This window comes from Lactuca saligna, chromosome 2 (assembly GCF_052625555.1).
Source record: "Lactuca saligna cultivar CGN05327 chromosome 2, ASM5262555v1, whole genome shotgun sequence".
Taxonomy (NCBI): Eukaryota; Viridiplantae; Streptophyta; class Magnoliopsida; order Asterales; family Asteraceae; genus Lactuca; species Lactuca saligna.
The window spans coordinates 143,537,081-143,559,864 of NC_136418.1; the positions used below are offsets into that span (position 1 = coordinate 143,537,081).

At 35.5% G+C, this 22,784-nt stretch overlaps 2 protein-coding genes across 2 annotated transcripts; one reads left to right on the forward strand and one right to left on the reverse strand.

Moving 5' to 3' along the window:
- The first annotated feature begins 14,152 nt into the window (after positions 1–14,152).
- LOC145031905 (ribulose bisphosphate carboxylase small subunit, chloroplastic-like) lies at positions 14,153–15,160 on the forward strand. The gene is made up of 3 exons (XM_078980561.1): positions 14,153–14,409; positions 14,489–14,623; positions 14,741–15,160. Exons 1-3 carry the CDS (start codon positions 14,236–14,238, stop codon positions 14,972–14,974), a joined length of 543 nt encoding a protein of 180 aa, XP_078836687.1. The 5' UTR covers positions 14,153–14,235; the 3' UTR covers positions 14,975–15,160.
- On the reverse strand, positions 14,990–21,025 carry LOC145030193 (uncharacterized). Its single transcript, XM_078978600.1, has 8 exons — positions 20,959–21,025; positions 20,639–20,887; positions 20,458–20,529; positions 19,677–20,347; positions 19,507–19,558; positions 18,601–19,234; positions 16,163–18,457; positions 14,990–15,083 (listed from the first exon to the last, which is right to left on the reverse strand). Exons 1-8 carry the CDS (start codon positions 21,023–21,025, stop codon positions 14,990–14,992), a joined length of 4,134 nt encoding a protein of 1,377 aa, XP_078834726.1.
- Between the last annotated feature and the right edge of the window lie 1,759 nt (positions 21,026–22,784).

Sequence of the window (22,784 nt, forward strand, 5' to 3'; positions counted from 1 at the left end):
TGACTAAATAAAAGGGGTTTTATTTATACTCAAAAAGTTTAGGGCCATATTGGATTCGATTATTCTTGTGAATCACTTTGCATGTTTTGACTTCCTAAATAATAAGATTATTCAAACATTCCACAGTCGCTCATACTTTGGGAATAAGTATGAAAGAAGATTGTCATGAATTGGTTTGTAGATTGTCTAAAGTGTATTAGACATAGCAAAAGTTTGCTGCAACGTTCATGAGTGCTTATGAATAAGATTTGAGCATTGGATTAAACCCACGCTCACTTGAATCACTTCATGGATTTTATCACGGGTGATTAGTGACACGATAATATCTTCTATTCTTGAAACCGAGACATGTGAGTTGTATTCTGCAAGTTGGTTGCACATTGATAATATGTTAACACACCAATAACTTGGTGTCATAAAACATATTGTTGTGTGGAATTTGATGAGTAGTTACAAGCGAGCATTGAGTCAAAGTTTATCTATTCCTTTTATCCAAAGTGGAATAAAAGTGATATTTGTGAGCCCCTCGATGATTTAGTGATGACATCCTACGTGCTTGGCCAAGCCGAGACTAAGTTGATGTGTTCAATTGTAGTCTGTTGTCAGTCGTCGTAAATCGGAAATCAGGAAACAACAGATGAACAGAGAGTATGATTAAAATCCATGTCTCAGTTCATACGATATCTAGAATGAAGGAATATATGATCCTTTATCTAAAGGACACATTTCTGATATGATCAGAGTTCGACAACGGCTTTTGAAAGCTAAGATTGTTGATCAGCTTCTGAAGTCATACGCAATATAGTTATTAGACTTATCCAAGTGGGAGATTGTTGGACTACGTGTCTAAGCCCATAACTATTTTGGTATGTACTTGACCCGATTGTGAGCATGGTCCTTTTGGGTTTCCTTCACCATAGCAACTGATAGGATGCACTAAGGAGAAAAAGGATTAATTATGATTTATTAATATATTATATGAATAATATATTAAAAAACAAATCATATTGTTTAATTAATATTAGTCAATAATTATTTTTTTGGCTAAAAGGGATTAATTAAATAAATAGGATTGATTGTGTAACTATAAGATAGATGCATAAATGGGCTAATGGACTCTATAGAAGTTGGAGTGGATAAAATCTATGGGGAAACCCATAAGAATTCATCCAAGGTCTCTAAGGAGGGAGTTCATGGGTTGCTTAGGGCCTAAGCAGTCAAATTAGGGTTTCCTAGTTGAAAACCCTAATAGCCTACCTATATAAGGAACCCCTAAGGCCCAAAAAACGTGGTGAAGTAATCATTAAGGGTTCTTGGACATTTTTGGTGCTCCTCCTCCTTCTCATACGTCATTTTGTTGCTCATGATGTTTTTTACTCCATTAGAGGTGCAACATTTGAGCCACTAAGATTTCAAAGGTCAAGATCAAAAGGAATTTAGATTGTTATTGCTACATAACAATCAAGGTAAGATCTAAACCCTAATTCATATGTTAATTCGATTATTGTACGCTAGATCTAGGGTTTATGAGCTTTGGATGATTATTGCATGTTCATTAGACAAACTAGATCCAAAGCTTTAGGGTTTGTATGTACACCATATGATTGATGTAGTGCTCATAACCCATCACATACATCTAAACTTCAGATCTAAGCTTATTAAAACCTCTAAGGACATAAAGTTGCAAACTTTATGCCTTTGCATGGCTACAAGGAGCCCAATACTAAGAACCTAACTTGCTCAAACATTTTCTACACCATAACTATTGCATGGGGACACACCAAGATCCAATCTTACACTTTATGACTTAACATACCCTAAAATGCCTGAAACGAAAACTTAAAGACTCCGGAGTACCTCATACTCACAAAGACCTAGGTTTTGGGACAAAAGGAAAGAATATCTAAGCTTAACGAAGATCTAGAGCAACATGAGCTAAGGTTGGAGATTTATACATCCAAATGATGCACAATGAAGAGAAAATGTTGGATCCAAGGTCTCAAGAGCAAAGCCACTTCCTTGATGATCTTCCTTCATAAATAAGAATGTCCAAAATGCACTCTAAAGCTCGGAATGCTCAAAATAGGTTAGCGTTCAACAAGGAGAGTCGGTTTTAGGGATGAAGGCTAATAATAAGAAGGGTTTTGGGGTTATAATGCTTCTTATATAGTTCACAAGTTGTAAAGATTAGGTTTTGGTCCAAACTGCATACGCCCTGCGTACCAGCATATCCTCAGCGTACACACACAAGACTAGGTTTACCCTGCATACCAAGGTGTACCCCCAACGTACCCATGCTGCACCCAAAATACGAAAATACCATAAAGGGCCACTTTGCATAAAATCACTTACAAAGGGGATAAAGGGTAAATACCTGGAAGAATAAGATGTTACATAACAACCAAGTAATGAAAGTAAATAGAGAAAGAAACAAGCAATTTATGTGGTTCGGCAAATTTGCGTACATCCACACCAGAAGAGAAAGTCTTTTTTATTAGGTTAAGCATTTCACCTTACTTTTCCCTTTACAATACGTGATGTTCTTCCACACACTCCAACCCTACATCTTTTCACTGAGAATTACATAACAAATAAGGATGAGCTTTTTAACCTTGGGCCAAAACAGTTGGGCCAGAAACTTAAGTTACTAGGATGGGATGACTCAAGCTCACTAGAGTTGTCTCAAGCTTACTAGATAAACCACTTGAGCTTACTACCAACAACTGGATTCAAGGCCTTTTAAAAATGGTTAATGGGGACCATGAATCAACTTAATAAAATGATAAATAGAAAGTTTAATGGCTTATATCATCTATAGAAGGAGATCTCTTCGATGGATCTTTTCCATGAAAAAGATTCAATTGAAAAAGAATCATTTTTTTTATAATAGGATAACTTAGTTTTATTTATTTATGGTGCTCACAATCACAATAAGTTTTTTATTTATAATTGGTTGAAAATTTATGACCAATCCACCTGATCTTCAAAGAGCTCTTGGTAAGAGCATTTTATTTAACTAACTTCTGTAAAACGCTTTGGCATAAATAAACTACTCCAATAACTTTTTTCAATTTTCAAGTGATTTTTCTCTTGAAAAAACTTCCAAAAGCTCCTATTGTAGGTATTCGTAATGAAAATGATTAATGGGGATGATTTTATTGCTTGAAAAAAATTAGTTAATGGAAGGTATTAAGGCTTTATGTTGTTGGGGAGTAGTAAGTGGGGTGATAGTGGAGAACTAGATTCCTGATGGATCATGTAAGTTTGCTTTCAGAACTGATATTTACACCTTATACTTGGGTTACAGGAAATACAATGTAGGATAATCCAAAAAAGACACTTGTTTATCTAGACATAGAAACAAAAAGCCAAATCTTCAGAGTTATGAGTTTTTTTTTTCAAGAAGAGCTATAAAGCCCCTTGGACCTCGCTAGGGGCGTGGCCGCCTTAGCCACCATCATTATGTCGTACTAATTAATAATTTGATCTTATATATGGATGCACTCCACATTCACCAAACATATACCATAAAGTACAAATAATAAGCTTATTAGCTCAATGTTACTTCCAATTACCCAAAATACTTGGTGACGCTAAAATCACCAACATATCTTAAGGGATATAAATCAAAAACGTTTGCAATATAGACGAAGGAAAAAACTATCGCACTGTACTAGTGGCTGATAATATGGCTTGAAAATAATGATCATTGTAGTTAATATGAGGGTTTAAGAGAAAAACAAAATGAGGTTGTTACGTTCCTTTAAATAAGAATGATTGAGAGGTTGGTATATGGCCAATAAAAACTTCTTCTTTGAAACCCTTCATAGCAGTCGAATAGAAGAGAAAATCGGCCAAGAAGTAACCCTTTTGGGGTCAAGAACACTCGACCAGACCAATGGTTGTGGTTGTGATCTTCAACATCTTTGATACCCATAAGAAACAAGTTTAATAGAATAAAGAAAACAACTTCTCTTAAATGCTTTGTAACAATCGGTTTAGTATAGAGAAAACCAGCTAAGAAGCCACCCTTTAGAGTTTAAGAAAAAATACCAAATCCATGGATGTAGTTGTGATATTCAAACGAGTAAGATAAAACTGACTTCACAAAACTCTTTGAAGGGTTAAATAAAATCCGCTAATATAAAGATTGTAATGGGCAAACATATATGTATAATGTATTGCTCTCGATCCTTTCTTTGTAACCATTTGTTGCAAAATATAATTAAAAAACAACCACAAAGAAACACCAAGATATAAAATAGAAACTTAAAACCGTGAAAACCAGTCTGAACAATACTTCATATTAAATGAATAAACCTTCAATAGAAGAATGTCAATAAACTTGACATGTTTTATAGAAGGAGAAGAAAACATTGATGGATTAGTAAATAAAGGATATAAGGGTTTTTATTTATAGCCTTGCATTGAGTGTCATAATACAACTCAAAAAACTTCTAATCACATGGAAAACCTCCAAATTAATGGTGTCACTTGGTGTAATCAAGAATATTTATACTCCCACATAATAATAAAAAAGTGCAATAACTGTTTTTGTGAAAAAACTTCTTATAAGGAAACTAAAATAAAAATAAGTACAACAAAAAAAATGCAATACTTTTTTAAGAAAATGTGTTCAACAAAATAATTCCATGCAAAGTAGAGTTTATGATGATTATCAAAAAATCATGGAAATTTGTAAGATTGTTTTAACTCGAATCTTGTGTACCAAAGTAACTCTAATCCTTAACAAGTCAAAACATATATTTATATCATCAATACCAATTGAAATATAAAATATAATCACATTATATTTCTTTTAAATGTCTAACCGAAAAAGACAACCACAAAAATTTAATAACCTTGTTTCTCTAAATAACTTTAATCACCCACAACATATCTTTATATCATCAATATCAATTGAAATATAAAATATAATCATGTTATAATTCTTTTAAATGTCTAAATGGAAAAGACAACCATAAAAATATTAGAGAAAGTAGGAATTGTAGTGAAGATCTAGATACCAACTTGGATCATGTAAACATTTTCCGAACTGATATTTCTACCCTATGCCTGAGTTACAAGAAATTCAACATTGGATAATCCAAAAGGATAGTTATGATTCTAGTCACAGAAGTCGTAAGTCAAATTGCTAGAAAGATTTTGTGAGTGTTTGAAGAAAAAAGAGAGCTAATATTCTTGTGTAACTTCTCAAAAGAAAGAGTCGTTTATGATGGATTTTAGCCATAAGAACTTTCCTATGTGCGCATGCAAAACCCTAATGCTTAGATCTAGGCTTTCTAATTAAACATGCTTTGAATCCAAGACTTCAAATGACTAATTAGGTTAAATAACAACATTGAAATAGATCTAGAATCATACCTTTGGATTCCTTGTTGATCTTGTTGTCTTGGAGCTTCTAGAGTCACAAATGTCACTCCTCTAATGGCTTACAAACACCAATAGCAAGCAAGATGATTTAGGAGAGAGGAGAGGGGAGGAATTCGGCCAGAGTATCTCTACTTTAGATGGTGTGTCGAATTCCCTCACCCCTAGGGTCTATTTATACTTGTAGACTCCTTAAGGATTACAGCTTTAACCCTAATTGGATAACTTAGACTTTAAGTTGATCCATATCCTTTCCTTGATAACCCTATGGACGATTTTGGCTTATCCAAGACCTAGAAATCGTCCATCCTATCTAGGATAAGGATTTATAGTCTAAAGTTTAACTATCAAACAATTGACAGTTTATACCCTCTTATTTAATTAATCTCTTTAAGTCACCAAATTAATTCCAATTAATCTATGACTTATATTAATCAAATAGCCATATATTATTCCTTATAATATTTGCTCTCTTTTAACAAATCATCCATCAAGTTGCTATGGTGAAGGCAACCCAAAAGGACCATGCACAACCGGATCAAATACTTGCCTAATATAGTTGCAGCCTTAGACACTATTCCAACAGTCTCCCACTTGGATAAGTCTAGTAACTATACAAGTACAATTCGGTTTGCAATCGTAGCTCTCAAAGACGCTATCAAACTCTGATCTAATCAATCTTGTCCTTTAGATAAGGGATCGTACAGTCCTCTGTTAGATATCATGCTGACAATCCTATGGAATGGTTAGTTAAGCATTTAGATTTCTCGATCTCTGATTTATTTGACATACACATCAATTCAGTTCTGACCGGGCCCGACACATAAGTCAAATCAAATCATCGAGTGGCCAAGATATCTCTTCTATCCTCTTAGGATAAAATTTACAGATAAACTTCGACTTATATGCATTTACTTATTCATTAACCAGCTATACACAACAAAGCGTTTTATAACACCAAGTTACTGATGCGTTTTCGCATTATCAATGCACAATCAATTAACAAATAATAAATCATATATCTAGGTTTTAAGACTATATGATATTATCGTCTTGCGATCACCTTTTATATCGTATTCCATAAAGCGATTCCAGCAAGCGCGGGTTTATTCCAATGCTCAAAACCAGTTCATAAGCACTCATGAACGTTGCAGCAACCCTTGCTATGTCTAACACCATTTAGACATTCTACACACCAATTCATGACAATCTTCATTCATATATACTCCCAACATATGAACGATTGTGGACCATTTGAATAATTCGATTATTCCTAATAAACTCAATTATTCTGGAAGTCAAAACATGCAAAGTGAAACAATAGTTAAACAATTAACATGTGACAGTAACTTTACTCATAAATAAAACTCCTTTATTTAATCATCAAATGTTAATTACATTTATCTATTATACGTTTCTAATACTATCTAATCTATACTAATATCATCCTTCAGCCTAATACTCCTAGCATGCTGCAAGTGCTTAACCCTACTCAGTCCCTTCGTAAGCGGATCTGCTGGGTTATCTTCTGATGATATCCTCTTCACTACGAGTTGTCCTTCTTCTACATGATGTCTAATGAAGTGATATTTTCTGTCGATATGTCGATATCTACCATGATCCCTCGGTTCCTTGTCGAGATCTACCATGATCCCTCGGTTCCTTACTCAACTTGGCATTTCCTTGTATCGGTAATTCTCCCTTCTTTGAGTTTTCCATACTAAAACGTTTTAGTACCTTCTCTAAGTAAGTATTCTGACTAAGTCCAATTAGTCTCTTACTTCTTTCTCTTACTATCCTTATTCCCAAAATGTAAGAAGCCTCTCCGAGGTCCTTCATAGCGAAACACTTCCCGAGCCAGGACTTGACTTCCTGCAAAGTCGGGATGTTGTTTCCTATGAGTAATATGTCATCGACATATAGAATGAGAAAGCTTACTATACTCCCACTGGCTTTGACATATACACAAGATTCGTCTTCGCTTCGTACAAATCCAAACTCTTTGACTTTCTCATCGAAGCAGAGATTCCATCTGCTAGACGCTTGCTTAAGTCCATAAATGGACTTCTCAAGCTTACACACTCTATTCGGATGCTTCGGATCCACAAACCCCTCTGGCTGAGCCATGTAAACATCCTCAGCCAACTTTCCGTTAAGGAAAGCGGTCTTGACATCCATTTTCCAAATCTCATAATCATGAAATGCGGCAATTGCTAGCATCACTCTAATAGATTTAATCTTCGCAACTGGTGAGAAGGTCTCATCATAGTCAACTCCGGGAGTTTGAGTAAAGCCCTTCGCGACCAATCGCGCCTTATATGTGTGTACGTTCCCATCTACGTCGGTCTTCTTTTTGAAGATCCATTTGCACCCAACGGTCTTACGTTCGGGCACATAATCAACCAAATTCCAAACTTGGTTATCGTACATGGATTGGATCTCGCTATCCATTGCCTCTTTCCATTTCGCAGACTCCGAGCCTGCCATGGCTTCCTTATAGCTATTAGGTTCATCAAGACTTACTAGTGTACCATCACTAATATACGTGTCCCCTTCGGTAGTAATATGAAAACCATAAAACTGGGGATGAACTCTAACTCTATCGGAACGTCTGAGAGGTAAGGATTCGTCAATCGGTTTAACCGGAGTTTCCTCCTCGGGTTGAATGCCAGCGGTAGAGGTTCCTTCATCTATCGACTCTTGAATCTCTTCAAGTTCGATTTGCCTCCCACTGTCTCCTTGGCTTATGAGTTATCGCTCTCGGAAAACTCCTCTCCTCGCAACAAAGACAACATTGTCTTTCGGTCTATAGAAGAGATATCCAAAGGATGTTTGCGGGTAGCCGACGAAAATACATCGCTCACTTCGAAGTTCAAGCTTGTCGTGAGTATCTCGTCTTACGAAAGCCTCGCAACCCCAAACCTTGATATGTGCCAACGAGGGAGCTTTCCCTGTCCACATCTCGTGAGGTGTTTTGGCAACCTTCTTAGTAGGGACTCGGTTAAGGATATGGGCGGCAATCTCTAAGGCATACCCCCAAAAGAAGATAGGTAGTGAAGCACGACTCATCATAGAGCGAACCATATCCAATAAGGTTCGATTACGCCTTTCTGCCACACCATTCAACTGCGGTGTCCTAGGAGGCGTCAATTGCGAAACTATTCCACACTCCTTGAGATAATCGTGGAATTCAAGACTTAGGTACTCTCCTCCTCGATCGGATCGAAGCATCTTGATTTTCCTGCCCAATTGATTCTCCACTTCATTCTTGAACTCTTTGAACTTTTCAAAGGTGTCTGACTTTTGCTTGATTAAGTAGATATACCCATATCTACTATAGTCATCGGTAAAAGTCACATAGAAGCGGTTCCCATCCTTCGTGGTTGATCTAAAGGGTCCACATACATCGGTATGTATTAGGTCCAATAGCCCCTCACCCCTTTCACAAGTACTCGTGAAGGGTGACTTAGTCATCTTTCCAAGTAAACAAGACTCACATGTGTCATCTTCCCTAAGGTCGAATGACTCCAACACTCCATCCTTTTGGAGTTGTGCTATGCGTTTCTTGTTGACATGTCCAAGACGACAATGCCACAAGGATGCTTTATCCATACTAGTGGAAGAATCAATATTCAAAACATCATTTCCTAAGTTATCAACAATCATAACAGTTTCATATATTCCATTACATGGTATAGCTTCAAAGTAAAAGACACCATTTAGATAAGCCAAAATAGAACCATTCTCATTATTAAAAGAAAATCTAAATCCTTGTCTATATAAACCATGAAATGAAATGATGTTTCTAACCATTTCTGGCGAATAGCAACAATTGTTCAAATCTAAAACCAAACTATTCCTAAGCACTAAAGAATACACTCCAATCTTGGTCACAGGCGACGATCTTCTGTTCCCCATGATTAGATTGATCCTTCCTTGCTCTACATCCCTACTTCTTCTTAGTCCCTGCACATTAGAACAAATGTGATAACTACAACCGGTATCAAGAACCCAAGAAATAGCATGATTAGAATCGTTAGATTTGATTGTGTATATACCTGCGAAAGATGGCTTGATCTTTCCTTCTTTGATCGCTTGCAGGTAATCCGGGCAACTTCTCTTCCAATGTCCTATCTTGTGGCAGTGGTGGCACTCTGCCTCCTTTGGGTTGGAGCAGGTCTTAGCGGGATCAACTTTGGTCCCACTAGAAGAGGCACCATCTCGGGCTTTCACCTTGCGATAGTTATTCGATGAAGTTTTCCTCTTCTTTCCCTTCCCTTGACCAATAGCCAAGACAGGAGCAGCGGACGGATTGGGAGTAGGTGCAACAGACTTGTCCTTGAAGTTGCTCTCAGCGACCCTCAAGAGACCTTGGAGTTTGCTTAGGGTGACCTCTTCAATTAGAAAAGGACAAAGATATATTAGAATAATAATCCCTAATTATCACCCAATAAGAAAATTAGGGCTAGGATCCAACAATAACATTTACATACTAGAAAAGGGATGCCGTAATCTAACATGCAAATAAATTGAAGGTAAGTGAATGACGATTCACTAATTCTCCATTACAAAACTTAAACTATTAGTCCTAAGTGTTTTTTGAGAATTCCTAGGTTCGGATGAGATTCATTGAAACTATTCAATGGCATGTTTAAATCTCGATATGCCCCTCTCGTTTGTGACTGGGATGCCGAGGATCACAAAGCGGGTGTGAATTACCATGCAAATTCACATGGTGCCTTCATTGTAACGATCACCTATTCGATGTGCCGGTAAACCACACACGCTCCATCGAACTATGATAAACAATGAATCACCCTTTGCCACCTTCGCTTAGAACCAATTAGTGTGCCGGTAAACCACACATGCTCCACTAACTTCTTAGCAAGGTGCAAAGTGTAATTTCATGGGATTGCATCAATTCACTTTTCCTAAAGTAACTAAGATTGGGAAATTTTTTAAAACGTGTAGTTACTTTGTATTTCTTATTATACTTTTAATGAGAAGATGAGGTTGCCCTATCCTACCCGTTCGGCTAACGACCCTCCACCAATCAAGCAAGCGGTGGGTGTGAGTGTACACCCATTAAGCGCCATTTTATAGGCCGCAACCTTATACCCACCTTATAGATCGGCTTCGTGAATGAGGCCTACTAACAGTAAGACTAGCATTTAGTTATACATATATATATTATTCTAGTAATATCATATTAGTATAGGGTTGTATTTTAAAACTTTTCAAAATCTAGGGTTTGAAATTTAAGTTGTCTAAATTAAAACTTTTAATCACAAATATAAATTTCAAAACTTTAGGGTAGGTTTTAAACATTTAAAACATGAAGGATCAAATAACAAATAATTCCAATTAACAATTAATATCCTAATTATCTTTATTTGATTTATCCAAGATTTCTTTTAAGATAATTATCAAAATAATTAATCATTTATCACATAAGGAAATTAAATATTTTATTAGATGATAAATATCTTTAATTAGATCAAGATTATAGTCATATATATAAAAAAAAAACGGATTAGGGTTGATCTAATATGATTAAGGTAAGTTTCCATAAGATAAACATGAAAAAATCCCGGTTTTGCCTAATCCAGACGCCCGGACTCGCCGAGTACACAAAGGGACTCGCCGAGTCACGCCTACTCGCCGAGTCCATGACTCATAAACCCAAAATCGAATTTTGCAGGTTTGTTTCAGTTAATCAAGCAACAATTTAAAGAAAACCAAGCTAGGCTCTGATACCACTGATGGGTTTTAGCCATAAGAACTTTCCTATGTGCGCATGCAAAACCCTAATGCTTAGATCTAGGCTTTCTAATTAAACATGCTTTGAATCCAAGACTTCAAATGACTAATTAGGTTAAATAACAACATTAAAATAGATCTAGAATCATACCTTTGGATTCCTTGTTGATCTTGTTGTCTTGGAGCTTCTAGAGTCACAAATGTCACTCCTCTAATGGCTTACAAACACCAATAGCAAGCAAGATGATTTAGGAGAGAGGAGAGGGGAGGAATTCGGCCAGAGTATCTCTACTTTAGATGGTGTGTCGAATTCCCTCACCCCTAGGGTCTATTTATACTTGTAGACTCCTTAAGGATTACAGCTTTAACCCTAATTGGATAACTTAGACTTTAAGTTGATCCATATCCTTTCCTTGATAACCCTATGGACGATTTTGGCTTATCCAAGACCTAGAAATCGTCCATCCTATCTAGGATAAGGATTTATAGTCTAAAGTTTAACTATCAAACAATTGACAGTTTATACCCTCTTATTTAATTAATCTCTTTAAGTCACCAAATTAATTCCAATTAATCTATGACTTATATTAATCAAATAGCCATATATTATTCCTTATAATATTTACTCTCTTTTAACAAATCATCCATCAAGTTGCTATGGTGAAGGCAACCCAAAAGGACCATGCACAACTGGATCAAATACTTGTGTAATATAGTTGCAGCCTTAGACACTATTCCAACAGTTTATATAATAAAGGAGATTCGGATTACATTAGGGTTGGGCCGTTATGAGTTGCTTTGGAAGCAAGTCAGGGTAATCCGGATTTTAATAAGTATTTAGGGTTTCCAAAACTAACGAGTTTCGTTAGTTTTACCATAATCACCCTCAAGAATATGATTTCATTAGCGGGACCCGATTTCATTAGCGGGACCCGAGTCAGGGGCTCTGCCCCTTGCACCCCGCTAGGGGTGCTACCCCTAGACCATGCCCATTTGGAAACCCAGAACCCAGGGACGCTACCCTTGGACCCCCGACTTGTCGTCGAACCGACTTCTAATTCGATCTTATACATGCATGCACTCCGCAAAAACTCGTACATATATTGGAGTACAAATTATGAAGCCTCTTAACTCACATGTTAGTTCCAGTTACATAAAATGACATGGTGACACTAAATCCACCAACAAAAAATCTAATAACCTTGTTTCTCTAAATAGACGTTTGCGGGCTATTTATTTAATGTGTTTATTAGTTTATTACAGTTTGACATTCTTAATAAAAAACACTTTGAGTTTTTGGATTACATGAATTTAATTCTATTTATTGTGGTTTGGTACCAATAATAAACACATTTTAATAAGTTCTGTCACTTTAACTTATTTTGTAGAGGTAATAAACACACCATAATTGAGACAAAATTATATCGTATGTTATATATTACCCTCATTTGAACTCTCAAAAATCATCATCTCCTTTCAAACTTGTTAAGGTTTAAACACTTCAACGAACGATAAATAATATATTCAACAGAGTAATAACACAATGAAAAACGATAACACAAAAATTTTATGTGTTTCACACAATCAAAGTGATCGACTATGTCTACAGACAACAAGACACTATACTTGACGAATGTCCATGAGACACCACAACTTAACGAAACTCACTTTACGCTTTAATTATTGCTCCCTTAATTATTTTCCATAACTGGTTCGAATTGTGAATTTAAATTGGGCAATTGTATCGTGTTTTTTTTTGTCTGACGAGACACAACACGACAAAGTTTTATATAACACGAACACGAAACCACACGATATCGTGTTTTTTTAACTAACACGAAAATGAACCAATTAAAAAACTATAAACACGACACAACAAAGATATTATAATATAACAATTAGTTTATTTAATTAATATTCAATCATACATAACACAACAAACACAAACATGACACGACACGATAACGTGTTTTTTACACTTAATATGAACACGACACGAATACAAATTCGAAATTCAGTTTTGCTCCAATTTCGTATCGTGTCATGTAATCAATTACAACCCCTATGTAGGACTGTACATCCTATATTTCTCCTTGATTATGTTCATATCTATTTCTTCCCTTTTTTTTTTAACAACTCAAGATTTGTAAAATTCCTAACTTTCTTTTGTTAAATTTTTTCTTAATTAAGATATGATATATAAGAAAAGTTATAATATATATATATATATATATATATATATATATATATATATATATATATATATATATTATGTAATATTATTGATTTTAATTATTTATAAAAAATAGTATAAAAAAATATAAAGTGTTATATGAAAAATAAATAAATCGATAATAGATAAAAATGCTCATTTTATCATTGATATATATAATTAGAATTTGTCAAACATTAATAAATAACTTATCACCTTATTTTTGTTTTGTTAACGCATAAACTAATCCGCCCACATAAATAAATTGAAGTAATCCATATATAATAATTTTAAATAATTTTTTCTTTATAGAGAGGTACGATACAAAAATTTTAAACAAAAATAAACACATGCCCTATAAAAACATAAACCCTTTCATATAAATAATCTCAAACATCCCCTGAATCTCAGTGGGCATATAAAGTTATAAACCAACAAAGATTCGGCCCATTTCTCTAACGATCAACAATGGCACATCCGCACATGTTCCTTATTTTTTCTGCATGTTTACTGGACCTAAGCCCATTAAGAAGGGGATCATAGTATCATATTGTACACAACCGAACATTTTCAAAATAGCTCCATAACGTATCAACCTCTCCTTTAGAAGAAGAGATAAGGTATAGGAGTACCCTGACTCATGGTTCCTCAATGATAAGGCATTACATCCTTTTAAAATCTTTTTGTGGACATGATGCATGTAATGTCATCAGCCACACCATACGTTAGAATCAAGATACATATATGCTTTTGTCCGTTAGATGGCAACTAGTACTATATATACCTATACATCAATAGGCACTAAAATCACTCATTGGATTCTAGAAGTCCATTCCTAACTACTACTAAGAGAAGAGCAGCAAATTATTTAAATGGCGTCCGTCTCCTCCTCCGCTGTTGCCACCGTCAACCGATCCACCACTGCCCAAGCTAGCTTGGCGGCTCCATTCACCGGTCTCAAGTCTAATGTCGCTTTCCCAGTCACCAAGAAAGCTAACGACTTTTCCTCCCTCCCTAGCAATGGTGGAAGGGTGCAATGCATGAAGGTATATATGGTCGATAAACCACAATTAAGTACTATTATAATCAGCATCAAAATCAGAATCAGTTTATTATGTGATATAGGTTTGGCCACCAATAGGGTTAAAGAAGTACGAGACCCTTTCATACCTACCACCATTGTCCGACGCCGCATTGTCTAAGGAAATCGACTATCTTCTCCGCAACAAGTGGGTTCCTTGCTTGGAATTCGAGTTGGAGGTCTATTTCTTATAATCACCTTTTATTAACTTTATTAACTAATTGATTAATATAAACAAAACATAATTAATTGTAAAGTGAATATATATTTATATTTGTGGTGTCTATATATAATAGCATGGATTTGTTTACCGTGAGCACCACCATTCCCCCGGATACTATGATGGACGCTACTGGACAATGTGGAAGTTGCCTATGTTCGGGTGCACAGACTCAGCCCAGGTCATGAAGGAAGTTGAAGAGTGCAAGAAGGAGTACCCCAACGCTTTCATCCGTGTTATCGGATTTGACAACGTTCGTCAAGTGCAATGTATCAGTTTCATTGTTTCCAAGCCACCAGGCGTTCTGTAAGCACCAAAACCAATCCTACGGTGCACCAAGATTGACGAGTCTCTTCAAGACCATAGGCTCTGTTGACTTAAACAATGTGGAATTGGCATCAAAATCGATTGATGTGAGGCTTTTCAAATCCAATGGTTCAAACTGAATTCATTGTTGTTTTGTTGTTATATGAATAAGTAAACGGGTATTTTCTAACTGAGGCTTCAATATTTCTTTATGGTTAAGATTCATCACATAAATTGAATATATCACGATCACGATAGACGAATAGATCGCTTATGATATATGTGGTGCTAAAGACACGTAATCATTTTCTTACAAAACCAAATCCATAAAATCAATATACGGTCGTACAAATTAAATTCAAAATCAAACCCTTGATTAACTAATTTTTTTAATTTTGGAAGGTGAAAAGCTTTTGACCTACCCTTTTAACTGAGCCGTCTTTAATTATAAAAATAGGCCATTGGGAGCATAGAAAAAAAAAATAATCTTCTCCACTTCTCATGTAGTAAAAAAACACAAACCTAGGGATGTACTTTACTTTTATTTATTTTGGAGACTAAATCTAGTACAGAATATACTGATACATATTTGATGCCCGTTCAGTTACGGTTTCGGACCGGAAAAATTGATTCTAGGACCAATTTGGAAATCATATTTAGTAAACCATTCCATTATATATATATATATATATATATATATATATATATATATATATATATATATATATATATATATATATATATATATATATATATATATATATATATATATACTAGCCGTCTACCCGCGCAAAGCGGCGGGGCACGTGAGTTCTTTCGGTGATATGTTTCCATTACAAAATTGTTATGTTAAAAAAAAGTACATGTTGAAGACAATATAATCAAACTATGGTGTTATTTGTTACATCATGCATCAAATAACCAATAAAAAGCAACCAGTCAAGACAATAGAAAATATTAATCGTGCAATACTTCTTTATACACCACATTTGCTGTATAAACCCCATCACCTTTTGAATTTTCGTTAGGCTGTACTAATACTTTTGTATTGCAACGTGAAACCCCTCTGGACAATGCAACATAAAGTTGTCCATGCGAGAATACTGGTTCTGGAAGATAGATACCTACATATGGAATTGTTTGTCCCTGAGCTTTATTGATTGTCATTGCAAAGCACAATCGAATAGGAAACTGTTTCCTCTTTAGCTTGAATGGGAACATATCATCATCAGATGGACATAAAGGAATCTTAGGCAAAAATATCCTTGTTCCTGCATGTTGACCAACAGCTATTTCTGCATCAATAACATTTTGCTGAAAGCTTCTACATATCAATCGGGTGCCATTACACAACCCATTTGCTGGGTCAATATTCCGTAACAGTATTATCGGACATCCAACTTTTAATCGAAGGTAATGCGGAGGTAAACCACTAACACTGATCGAGTTTAAGAATTCCAACGGATAGAAGCCATTTTTATCATCTATGGCTTCATCGACACTATAGTAAATTCTCTCTTCTCCTTGAAATCGATCGATCATGTAATCGTTAATCGCATCGACACTGTCATTTTTTGTAGATAATATTGCCCGCGATATGATATAATCTGATTCAGACCTATTAAATTCCAATGAGGGAAACACTGCATCAATCAAAGAATCTAATGATTTTTCTTTATCAGTGTATGGAATGACCATATCATCAGGGATGCGAATAAAACTTCCGTCCACTGTTTCTTCAACTCCATCACCAACCCGTAATAGAAAGTTTGAGAACCATGGATCAGTAAGTGCTCTCATATTTATTGTTAACCGCAACTTTATAATCGAAGACCAAAGAGGCGACATTCGTAGGCTAGAGTCTACAATTTGTGCTCGTGTCCCACGTCTTACGACTGGCAATACTTGTCTAAAATCGCCTCCCAGAACCATTATCTTTCCACCAAAAGGGAGTGCCACCCCAGTGATATCTTGCATTGTCCGATCAAACGCCTCCACCACCTGTCGCTTTGCCATCGATGCCTCATCCCATATGATTATTTTTGCAAGCCGAAGTAGTTGAGCGGTACCGCTTTGTTTTTGGATTCTACAGAATGAGTTATTATCTGGAGTTAGAGGAAGTTTGAAACGCGAGTGAGCTGTTCTCCCCCCAGGCATGTTATTAGCCGCAACACCCGATGAAGCTGTGGCGAGTGCAATATGACCAAGTTTGCGTATATTAGCAAGTAAAGCTTTGTACAGATATGTTTTTCCTGTTCCGCCAGGACCATCTATGAAGAACACTCCTGTACAATCAGTACACACATGCCTCATGATCTCATCATATGCATATTTTTGTTCAGGATTGAGAAACTCTTTGGCACGCAAATGGTCATCTTCCACAATTATAGAGCATTCTTCTTGTACCTCTCGAAAAACTCCAGACTGAAAATTCAAATCGGTGTTTACAGTCGGGAGATCAAAGTTATCAAGCTTGTTACCCATAGACTGTAGGAATACGCTTATGTCTGTAAGGACCATATTTTGTACTCGATTGACATTATCGTATTGTCTACTATAATCTTCGGAGAGAGAATTGTAGTGGGAATTCCATATCTTGCGAACATCTCCAGGATCACAAAAAACTAATATCGTTGCAAACAACCTTCTGAGAGCATTTGGAAACTGAAACAAGGAGGCCTCTACAAGACACTGCGATAAACTATCATCTGTCTCTATTAACCCTCTTTCAAGAGCCGCTTTTCGAAATGTGGGATGTCTTACGTTATTGACTGTGTACAGATCTTCAAAACATGTAGGACCCCTAACATGACATAATAACACACGTAGATAGTATCGCTCACCTTCAGCAGGATTTGCAGAAACCAAACGACCAACTGCTCGTGATACTTTTCGAGGATTCCATAGACGCGATTCTTTATTCCATGTGAAGTGTTTGGGAAAATCTTTGTATAAATATTCTCTTGCATTAACGTTATCTTTATTCATCTTGAAAAATGCAGTCAACATTGATCTCTTATCTTTCTCCCTCTCAACAACTGATTTCATTGCATCATCATCAGTGAACCTAACCAACTGTTGGTTTGGAAGATGCAATTGCAAAGTGATCACATTAGGGTGGATTTGATTAAGAGAAAAGCTAAAAATTCGCCATACTGCTTCTGGAGCGGAGACGTATCGTGCATCCTGAAAACGTTTTATCTCATTGATAACAACAGGTTGTGCATCTGGATCAATATGGATAACTTGCTTGTCGTGACCCTTGTAAATATACTTAAAGATGTATTTCACTGATGTTATACTCGAGCAAACCTCAACATTTAGATGGCAGTTGAACATCATCAACAACTTTGGGTTATATGGGACAACCCATCTATTATCCATCATAATACCTTGTTTATTCACAGCAATTCCATTATCTCTCCTTCGATAAACCGGATATGTGTCCTTTCCTTGTGTTGTGGCTTCGTTGAATTGTCGAGGGTATCTAAAACGACAGGTTGGTGGATCACCTTGCATACAAGAACATTTTTTGTTTAATGTACCACAAGGACCATGTATCATGTGTGTTTGACCAGATCGTGTAGTATAGGATACTTTGTCGGGTTTGGAATTTCGGCACACACATACTTATCATAATGGTCTGTATTGGTGAGCTTCCATTCAGGTTTCATTATTAAGAGAAAATGAGCATGTGGTAAACCACGTTTCTGGAACTCTATTACATAAACATATGCACTCACCACACCAAGGACGTGCCTCTTCAAGAGTTGTTCCTTAAGGTCATGTAACTTAGCACGAAAAACTCTTGCAACCAGATCTGGTCTATCTTGTGCTGTTTGAAAATGAAGTAACTCATTTTGGATTTCAGGCCAATTCGGATTGCACGTTATTGTAAGGAATATATCAGGTTTCCCTCCATCTTGAACTAAAGCCATAGCATCGAGAAATCGTCGTCGCATGTCACGAGGACCTCCGATGAAACTTGCTGGCAAAACAACACGTTGCCCAATCATACTTGCTTGTACCTCACCGGCATTGACACAATCCACAACACCTTGGTATAACTCCGCTCTTATTGTAGATTGGTTTTTTCTACAAAATTCCAAACGCGAAGTCTCAATCTTGATGTAGATATCTACCACAAATTGTTGTAATAATCTCCCTCCTAACATAATTACGTTCAAGTTTGATCGAATCTGCAACTTGTAACAGTAGTACTCCCGCATAGTTACAGTTTTCCTACCCGTTCTTATATCAGTCTCTACATAATGATTAAATTGAATAAATTATATCAATTTTTACATTTGTAAAATTTAACAATATTAAAATTGTGGCTATGCGTACCTTCTAGATCTTCATCGAAGATTTGGTCGTCATTAACCATCTCATTGAATGAAACCCCTTGCCTTAGTATGTTAGAATGTCATCCAGGCTCACCATTTGGAAAGAATAAAGGATAACACAATGGGTCATAACATCCCCAATAAGATTGAATTGTTTTTGGTTTGTCGGACCTTCCATATACTATAATACTTCTTTTATATGCGGTTATGTTGTCATTGCCTTCAATCCAAATACCAGCAACCTGTGAAATTATACAATAGAAAAAATATGATTAAAACTGGTACGTAATTTGCATAGTTATATTTAATACATGAAACATCTTTTTTCTCAAAAACATATGTACATAATTAATTTCAAACCTCGGATGTGGTTGGCCGGTTGTACACCCTTTGGTCTAGTTCTACTGATGCATTTAAAGTGACTCTGTAATTGTCGAGCGGTCCTAGATCAGCAAGGCTACGAAATATTGCAACGTATGGGTTTGTAGCAAGAACGCGAGTCAAAATTTCAACAATTGGTTTAGCAAGATTCTTCCATTCGAGTCTATTTGACATCTCAGCTTCAACATCGTAAAAATACAATTGTAAGAACTTAGGTTCATCCTTTTTCCTTGGAACTAACTGATCGATTCTATGGTATATCCCTCCATTCACACAAAAAGTGTATACCCCAGATGTCATATTGGCCATCGATTCATCCACTTCTACGCCCATTGATGCAAATGAATAGTTGGTGTTGTATGCACGTATATTCTTTCTAAACAATTTGCCTAATTTTGTTTCTGAGGTGAAAAGATTGTGTAATTCGTCAGGAATAGATGAGTCTGCCAACTTTGTCTTTCCACTCATGCAACAAAAGCCAGCAGATTCAAATTGTAGTCGTTTTGCCCCACAATAACTACATATATCATTGAACTTCACCACACGATGTTTTTTACGGATACCGGCGAAAACAAAACTATATGGATCATCCGAGATGCTACCATTTTGTACTGATGGAGTGACATTGCCATGGATACAACCTTGTGGATCTGTAGACATTTTATTCATTAGTTAAATGTAATATAAATAAAATTAAAATAATTACACATAATTATTAGCCAATATATATGATATTTTTCGGTAAAAATCAAATACTGACCTATTGATGTTGAAATTTGAGTTATCAATTCATCGCGTGGAGGTAGTATTACGTCAGGCTGACTTTGAATACCTACGTATAAACAAAAATTTCTCATTAAGAATGTAAATTATGAAAGATTATGGTTAAATGTAATGTTGTACTACTTAGATTGTAATATGATAACTTCAGACATAGTTACCTGGTTTTGTTATGGTTGGTTCCGTCTGACGTTGATAAGGGTTTCTATTATAAATCAACTTTTTTTGACCAAAATCCATTACACATGTAGGAGATGCATTGGTAATATCCACCAGATTCCTATTTACTGTTGGCACATTTGACAAAAATGTTGCGTTTTGACTATTTCCTTCCCCATTAGCTATTCGTCTCATTTTGTTTTTCTCCTTTCGTCGTTCGTAACATGCCTTATTATATGCTTTTCGTTTTTCTGCAATATTTTTTTAAATGAATAATGTATAACGATGATATACTAATAATGATTGTAAATATGTGATATACCTTTTGTATTTTCTGCATCAATTTGGATAACATTATTATGTTTATTTTCTTTACCGTCAAACCTCATTGCAAATTGTAAAACACACAAAAAAATGTATACTTTATTTTATACATAACAAATCAAAAAGTATGATTATTCAAATACGAAATTTATTACCATTTGTTTTTGTTATAATAGTTTAGATCAAAACCAGATTTTATTTATGTGTTTCTGGTAATGTGAATGGTCTATAAGGAGATGATGCTTGAGTTGCCGACATATATTGGTTTGATGATACTTCTTTTCTTAGGTGAAGCTAGTTACTTTGAAACACGTTGCATCTAACTAAAAAAATACTATAAATAGTAGACTTTTTCATCATATAGTACTTGAATAAGAGATAATTTAAAGTTAAATACACATACCTGTTTGATTTTGATGAATCCGATAGAGCAGATGGTTTTTGTGAAGCCGATAGAATATATGTAGTTTATGCATGTACAAAGGAACACAAAGTGAGTGTGAATGGTGTATAATCGAGAAAGTAAAAATCGTAAATAGTAAACATACGCAGTAGCAGACTGTAGAACCGATGAAGCCTTCTTATATGTTAAATTATAATTATAGAATATGTTTGCAATTGGCGCCTATGGTTCATCTACTACGCAAATATCTCTCTCTCTCTCTCTATATATATATATATCTATATATATATATATATATATATATATATATAGGTTAAAAGTTTGTTATGAAAGGATTACATATAGTTCATACTTATGTGTATATTTATAATAAAATTTGAAAATTCGTAATCCATTTTGATTTACTTTTATCTTATTAGTTGAAAAGTATTCAAAATTATACCGGGAAACAAAATAAGATTTTTTGTTTTGAATTGGTTTTACATGTAATTCAATTTTAATTATTATTTTTGTAGATTCTTAAAAAAAAAAAATAGGAATTGCATGAATTGAGTTCGCATTTGGTTTTGTGGGTCAAAACAGTTCGCATAAGAAGTTCACGATTTGTTTGAGGTTAATTGATTTTGATTTCGCAAGCTTGGAGTCGGAGATCTGGATTGTGTTCGCATCTATGGAATGCGAGGAGAATTTAATGGTGATATTCAGTTCGCATTTGGTGACACAAGTACGTGGTTGATGATTTTTGGTTGGTTCGCATTTGAAATCAGTGGGTTTCGCATTTGGGTTCGTATCTGGGTTTCTCAAACAACTGAAATGCGAATATGAGACAACTGATTAATTTCTCAGTTAATGCGATGAAATGCGAATGAACTCAAAGACGGATGGATGCAAGATGCGAAGAACTTGAATGAAAATGCGAAGTTTTTAATGTATAAATGCGAATTGGGGAAGAAAGCTAAGAGTTTCGCATTTGGCCCCTGATCTTTTCAAGAAATAATATAAGTGGTCCAACTACAGGGATGCGAAATGAAAATTCTGCACTTGTCTTTTTATGACCCCATTTTGCGAAGTTGGACCACTTATATTATTTCTTGAAAAGATCAGGTGCCAAATGCGAAACTCTAACTTTCTTCCCCAATTCGCATTTATACATTAAAAACTTCGCATTTTCATTCAAGTTCTTCGCATCTTGCATCCATCCGTCTTTGAGTTCATTCGCATTTCATCGCATTAACTGAGAAATTAATCAGTTGTCTCATATTCGCATTTCAGTTGTTTGAGAAACCCAGATACGAACCCAAATGCGAAACCCACTGATTTCAAATGCGAACCAACCAAAAATCATCAACCACGTACTTGTGTCACCAAATGCGAACTGAATATCACCATTAAATTCTCCTCGCATTCCATAGATGCGAACA

What these genes read in the sequence shown, in the direction of transcription:
- LOC145030193 (XM_078978600.1), bottom strand. Translation starts at nt 21,025, where the DNA reads ATGAGGTTTGACGGTAAAGAAAATAAACATAATAATGTTATCCAAATT. An exon ending in TGATGCAGAAAATACAAAAG is followed by an intron (nt 20,888 to 20,958) that starts GTATATCACATA and finishes AAAATATTGCAG; the next exon opens with AAAAACGAAAAGCATATAAT. An exon ending in TCAAATTTCAACATCAATAG is followed by an intron (nt 20,348 to 20,457) that starts GTCAGTATTTGA and finishes AAATGTCTACAG; the next exon opens with ATCCACAAGGTTGTATCCAT.
- LOC145031905 (XM_078980561.1), top strand. Translation starts at nt 14,236, where the DNA reads ATGGCGTCCGTCTCCTCCTCCGCTGTTGCCACCGTCAACCGATCCACC. An exon ending in GAAGGGTGCAATGCATGAAG is followed by an intron (nt 14,410 to 14,488) that starts GTATATATGGTC and finishes TATGTGATATAG; the next exon opens with GTTTGGCCACCAATAGGGTT. An exon ending in GCTTGGAATTCGAGTTGGAG is followed by an intron (nt 14,624 to 14,740) that starts GTCTATTTCTTA and finishes TATATATAATAG; the next exon opens with CATGGATTTGTTTACCGTGA.